Genomic DNA, 6,587 nt, shown 5'->3' with positions numbered 1-6,587 from the left:
TATGTACAAACCTCGATAAACGCTCGGACGCGATCGATCAATCGATCGACTTGAGCGACCTTGCGAGCGTCCTCCTCTCCGGAGGAAGAGACCCTCCTCCTTTCGGAGCCCGATAACGCGACGATAACGACGAGGTGAACGACGAGGAAGCGACGCGAGACCGGCTTATAGCTCACCACCTGTTTCCGCCGGCTGTTACCTTGACACCGTCGCGAGAGACTGCTCGGGAGTAGTGTTCTCCGTCTTTCTTTCCTGATGAGAGAGAGCGCGCGAGCGCGCGCGCGCGCACGCACGCACGACGCACGCACGCACGTTGTCTTTCTTACCTCTCGATCTCTTCCGACTCTAACCGATCGATCCCGATTACTATTCGGCGGGTAAAGCGAAATCGAATAAGCATTATTATTGATATTCTTATCGACTTAAATTATCCTAATTTAGAAATTTTCTTTATCTTTTAATTTCCCATCTTTTTTCATTTATTTGCCATAACAAAATAATTTATATACATATATGTACATATATATATATATATATATATTAATATTTATGTACATATATATATATACCTAATTCTCTTTACGATTACTATCGGGAGAGAAATAGATAAAGCGAATCAAGAACGTTATATTACTATTGATCTTTATATCGAATTTTGTTATACATATTTAGCTCTTTGAATTTATCTTATTGTAAATTTATTTGACATAACAATATATATATAAATACATATATATATATACATGCATGTATGTATGTATGTATGTATGTATGTATGTATGTATGTATGTATGTATGTATGTATGTATGTATGTATGTATGTATCATCATTTATCATATCAAAATTATATATGCTTATATATGCATATATAAATATACATATATGTGTGTGTGTGTGTGAGTGTGTCTCTATGTGTGGTATACACCTATTGAATTATTGAATAAAAACATCGAAGCGAAAATGATGATCGATAGAAAGAAGTAGATTCTTAAATTATTCAAGGATCGATCTTGAATATATCCAAACGACCGGTTAGATATTTTTCAAACGAGTTTGAACGAGTTACAAGAACGAAGTACATATATAAAGTTACATGAAGTAAAAGCACTGTTCATAAGAAGTATTCTTAATGATTCAAAGTTATCAGTATTAGGGATTTAACGGGATAGAGTCAATAAGATTTTCCCTTCGCTTTTGAAAGCTAATTATCCCAAGTATTTACAAGTCTTGTATTCGTTCGAAACACGTTTTAAATGGACAAGGAGAAAGCTGTTTGATAGTAATTTTAAAGAGTAATAAGAATTGCGGTATTAATAGCGGTTAATTTCTAAACAATTTAAAGGAAAAAAAAAAAAAAATAATAAAAAATAAAAAAATGGATGCCGACAGAAATAATGAAAGGGATGAACAAAAAAAAGAAAAAAAAAAAATTGATTCCGATTAACGATGAAACGAATGAACGAACGAACGAATGAAATGAACGGCGGACAATTTTCTTCCGAACCATATGACGAAATGAATGAACAAAAGAAAAAGAAGAAAAAAAAAATTGCCACTCTTGATTCTAAACGATTGATGGATGAACCGAACGAACAAAAGGCATTAAGATTCTGATCGGATGAAAAAGTAACCGTCGACAAATAAAATGGCACACGAAAGCATTTCAATGGGAGTTAATGAACTTGAGAAAAATAAAAATAAAAATAAATAAATAAATAAATAAACGAATAAAAAGATATAGTAAAGAAAATTGAAGGAAAAAAAAAAGAAGAAGAAGAAGAAATGATAGTAAGATTGTCGAGTAATATTAATGAAAAGCTTACTTAACGTAAAAAAAAGAAAAAAAGATTGAATAGAAGAGAAGAAGAGAGTAGAAGCTTCCTCGTGATTCGAGGGCGTCGGATTGACCCCTAGCGTCAGCTCAGCATCGCGTACACACGTAAAATTTTCGCGGCCAGAGAGACGCGAGCGTCCGACCCCGCGTCCTTTTCAAAGCCGACTGACGTCGATCGCTGGCTAAGCGACCGACGGACCGACCGGCACTCCACGAGGATTCACGATCGCCACTCCGATTGGGCAGTACGATCGGGCGCGCCATACGCAACCGGTCAGCGGCATTACGCCTTTCTACGACGTGGACATTGCTATCTTTATCATTTTTTTTTCTTTTCCTTTTCTTTTTCTTTTCCTTTTCATTATCTTTCTCTTTCTCTCTTGATTATTTCCTTGGTATTCTTATCACTTATAAACTCGACTCGTCAAGAAGCATTGATTATCGACGATCGTTTTCACTTTTTCAATTTTACGAATCATACTATATTTATATATATATATATATATATATATATATATATATATATATGTTTCTTTTAGAATCCGTATTCTTGACATTTTCGCATAGCGCGTTTCGGTCATATTATCATAGTACAATAAATAATACGTAATAGAGATAATGATTAACCTATTTTTTTTTATTTGGACTCATGTTGTATCGTAAAAACAAAAAGAAGAAATGAAGGAATAGAAAACCATGCTGGCAAAATTGATCATAGATGAGATTTAATCGGTCTAATACGATTGTTTACTGACGCATTATGATTATAAATAAAACGATGAATATATATTTATTTTTTGTGCGCGCTTAGAAATTTTCATCGGAAAAATTAACATACGAAAAAAGATATATATATATTATTTACAAATAGATAAGAAAATGATACTTTACATTCGATAGGACGACTTGCATAATCGTAAATATATATATATATATATATAATTATATATATATATATAATCTAAGTACCGTTTATTCTTATCGACCCATTCTTGAGAGTCACCATAGATGTTCTCGCTTTACTAATAAGGAAAAGAAAGAGAGAAAGAAACAAAAACAAAAAAGAAAGGAAAAAAAAAAGAAATATGATACCAAAATAACGCAACAGAAAAGTAACGACGACGCTCGGATTACACGGTGGTATTCGTCGTCATAGCTCGTTAAGGTTTATAGATGGGCCTCGTACATAATTAAAGTGCCATTCCTAACTCATTGTCAACGTCCGCGTATTGCCAATTACGTTGTCGTAACATGTTACGTATCGTAAGAACGAGCTAAACGTTTGAAGGTTAATCCTCGTCGATTTTATTTGCCTATCGCATGAAATTACTATTTTCTGTTTGATTTCGTAATGATCTGTTTGATCACTTATTTATTCATGTAAATATCATGATCTCTTTGATCTTAGTTAAAAAAAAAAAAAAAAAAAAAGAAAAAAGAAAGAAAGAAGGAAAAAAAAAATATATCAATTTTGTTCTTTTCCTTTTTCTTTTTTTTCTGTCTAGTGTCTCTTTCTTTCTTTCTCTTTTTCTTTTCGTAACCTCGAGAAAACGATATTTCTCTTGCTGTAATAAAGGATTATTTTATTATATATTGTCATTTGGATTAATTTTCTTTACCTTTTGACACAATGTAGCCGTAGTTGATTTAGAACTTTGGAATTTTTCGAAAACTATTTGAACGAAATTAACGATAGTGACTCTTTATAATTCTCTATAATAACTTTGCCTCCATTAAAAGTGTTTACACGCTAATGTATTATGAAATTGCTTCGATACAATCTAACGACATAATCGAACATAGTATTCGATCATCGGCATCGACAATATTACCTTTGAAAGTAAAAAAATAATATAACATTCGTGATATAATCCATTCGTTTAAATGTTAATTATTATGAAGAAAAAAAAAAAGTAAAAAATAAAGATCATATCGACGCAGTAACGAATAGATGACGCGTCGATCATTTTCGCGCTTCCAGGATCGTAACTATGGGACCGGGGGCCCTCCAATAAAGGTACTAATACTTTTGTACTAGATGGCGCCTCGATCGATATTATCCCAGTTACGTATCAAATATACATTCGAGTAGCACCGTAATACTATCGGATTTAAATATGAAAACTTAAGTTTTTTTTCTTACAATAAAAATAATAATCCTAATATGTTACAATAATATATACATGTAATTAATTGAAATATCAGAATAATCTAATAAAACATTTGTTTTATATATACGACGTATATTATCGACTCAACATCCGGTGCAATTATGTGGTCTTCTTATTTGTAACAATAGTGTACTGTATAAATTTATATTTTATATTTATACGAAATTTTTTTTTTTTATTTTAAATAAATAATCACGAATAGAAAAGTGATCCGACCAATCTGTGATATAATCCTTTTTCTCTTCTTGACTTATAATGAAGTTTTTTATGGAACCTCTTTTTTGTAAATATATAACCTAAAAATAAATATAAACAATGAAAAATGTTGCAAACATTACGGGAACGTTCGCAAAAAAGGAAAAAACTACTTGCACAAACGGTAAATAATACGATTGTTTGATTATTCTCTATATATGTGCCCTTGTAATTTGACATTCTTTAAAATCTTTGCTTTTCTTTTAGCTTGGAGTTTCTAGTGTAGATGAATTAAGACAAATTTTGGGTACCGACATCGATGACGTCCAGAAAAAAAAGGGAAAACTATTATCTGAAAAATCGGAAAGCACTGTTAAAGATTTAAAAGATGATACAGTGCCTACGGATGAAATTGTTTACAAGGATTCATCTACATTTTTAAAAGTAACTTCTTACATTTATTCAATGTTATTGTTTACTTTCATATAAATTATTTCTTAATATTTTAGGGGACACAATCATCCAATCCACATAATGATTATTGTCAACATTTTATAGACACTGGTCAAAGACCACAAAACTTTATAAGAGATGTAGGATTAGCTGATAGATTTGAGGAATATCCTAAACTAAGAGAATTAATCAAATTAAAGGATGATCTAATTGCGGACACTGCTACACCTCCGATGTATCTCAAAACTGATCTCCTTACTTACAATTTAAAAGAACTCAATTGTAAATTTGATGTTATTCTTATAGAACCGCCATTGGAAGAGTATCAAAGAACATGCGGTGCAACAAACGTACAGTTATGGAACTGGGATCAAGTTAATAAAAATTCTATTATTGTAAATCAATCATTCAAGCTTATTGATTTCTGTAAAATAAAATTTTTTCTCTCTCGCAGATAATGGAATTAGACATCGGTGAAGTAGCCGCTAATCGAAGTTTTGTATTTTTATGGTGTGGAAGTAGCGATGGTCTAGATATGGGACGTTTCTGTCTCCGGAAATGGGGTTTCAGACGTTGCGAAGACATTTGTTGGATTCGTACAAATATTAATAATCCAGGACACAGTAAGAACTTAGATAGTAAAGCTGTGCTTCAAAGAACTAAAGAGCATTGTTTAATGGGTATTAAGGGAACAGTGAGAAGATCTACAGATGGAGATTTTATTCATGCAAACGTTGACATCGATTTGATAATATCGGAAGAACCTGAATATGGATCCATTGAAAAGCCAGTCGAAATATTTCATATAATTGAACATTTTTGCCTTGGTAGACGAAGGTAAAGATCTGTTAAATTAATCATTATTTTGATGATATATACTTATTTTAAATATTATTTTTACAGATTACATTTATTTGGACGTGACAGCACAATTAGACCAGGTTGGCTCACCGTTGGACCAGAATTAACAAATACAAATTTTAATGCTGATCTCTATACTGGTTATTTTTCTAATGGCCAAATAACCACAGGATGTACAGAACGTATAGAAGCTCTTAGACCAAAATCCCCACCACCTAAAGGCAAGGTTTCTGGTCGAGGTAGAGGTGGTTTTAATCGTGGTAGAGGAAGAGGAAGATGAATAAATGTGTAAAACTTCTTTTTAACGAACTACAACATTTCAATTTGTAGTTTCTGATATAAGAAATTGTACCTAAGTTGAATGTGATTTGTAAATTGTATATGAAGTATTCATTTGTAATACTTACACGTGCATTTTAACTAATACTATCTTATAAATGATCGTAGCTCTTGCTAAAATAAGTTTTTGCAAGATAAACAATACAATATATCAATATCTTCTTTCCACTTTTTCTTAAATATACGGTCGAGCTAAGCTAAGAAAAAAAAAAGAAAAAAAAAAAAAAGAATCTTTTTCTCCATCTTATAACTTTGATTAACATTATATTTAGGAAAATTAGAAAATCATGTTTAAAGATTACAAACTCTCGTTGTTACAAAATATTTAGATGGTATGTTTTATGTGTATTTACATTAAATCAAAATATCATTTTATAAGTAATAATAATGTAATTATATAGAAATTATCAGATAATTTCTTTCAATTTGATGAATTTATTTAATAATCACGAATAAAATTTTTACACGGGAATATATTTAATCTGGGATCATTCCACTGTGAAGTCTGAATTTTCCAAAAAAAAAAAAAGAAAAAAAAAAAAAAGAAAAAAAAAGAGAAAAAGAAAAAAAAAGAATTTAAGAAAGACTTCTTTTTTATATAAGGATAATTTTAACGCAATATTAGAAGTGTGAATTTTTGTACTGTGTGATATAATATTAACGAACGTAATAAATATCATAGATTTGTTTTAAAGTAAGGTTTTTTAAGATATAAATAAAATGAATCTTACGA

The 6,587-nt window shown here is 30.9% G+C and overlaps 2 protein-coding genes across 4 annotated transcripts in view; one reads left to right on the top strand and one right to left on the bottom strand.

The window, feature by feature from the left end:
- The window catches only part of BicC (protein bicaudal C), a 40,348-nt gene extending 38,339 nt beyond the window's left edge, over window positions 1-2,009 (bottom strand). The window contains exons 1-2 of one of the 3 annotated variants that reach the window (XM_035883568.2): window positions 1,825-2,009; window positions 12-366 (exon numbers count right to left, since the gene is read on the bottom strand). The gene's annotated coding sequence lies outside the window, so the exon portion shown is untranslated. The remainder of the gene's footprint in view (window positions 1-11; window positions 367-1,824) is intronic. The other 2 variants (XM_085660692.1, XM_035883571.2) reach the window with 2 other exon arrangements.
- Window positions 2,010-3,913: 1,904 nt separating this feature from the next.
- Window positions 3,914-6,312, top strand: Mettl14 (methyltransferase like 14). The gene is made up of 5 exons (XM_035883584.2): window positions 3,914-4,385; window positions 4,469-4,645; window positions 4,711-5,028; window positions 5,109-5,491; window positions 5,558-6,312. Exons 1-5 carry the CDS (start codon window positions 4,329-4,331, stop codon window positions 5,793-5,795), a joined length of 1,173 nt encoding a protein of 390 aa, XP_035739477.1. The 5' UTR covers window positions 3,914-4,328; the 3' UTR covers window positions 5,796-6,312.
- The last annotated feature ends 275 nt before the right edge of the window (window positions 6,313-6,587 follow it).

The sequence above is a fragment of the Vespa mandarinia genome, chromosome 12 (genome assembly GCF_050613455.1).
Source record: "Vespa mandarinia isolate Hongniang chromosome 12, ASM5061345v1, whole genome shotgun sequence".
Taxonomy (NCBI): Eukaryota; Metazoa; Arthropoda; class Insecta; order Hymenoptera; family Vespidae; genus Vespa; species Vespa mandarinia.
This window is presented reverse-complemented; position numbering and strand designations above follow the sequence as displayed.

What these genes read in the sequence shown, in the direction of transcription:
- Mettl14 (XM_035883584.2), top strand. Translation starts at nt 4,329, where the DNA reads ATGTTGCAAACATTACGGGAACGTTCGCAAAAAAGGAAAAAACTACTT. An exon ending in AAAAACTACTTGCACAAACG is followed by an intron (nt 4,386 to 4,468) that starts GTAAATAATACG and finishes CTTTTCTTTTAG; the next exon opens with CTTGGAGTTTCTAGTGTAGA. An exon ending in AGTTATGGAACTGGGATCAA is followed by an intron (nt 5,029 to 5,108) that starts GTTAATAAAAAT and finishes TCTCTCTCGCAG; the next exon opens with ATAATGGAATTAGACATCGG.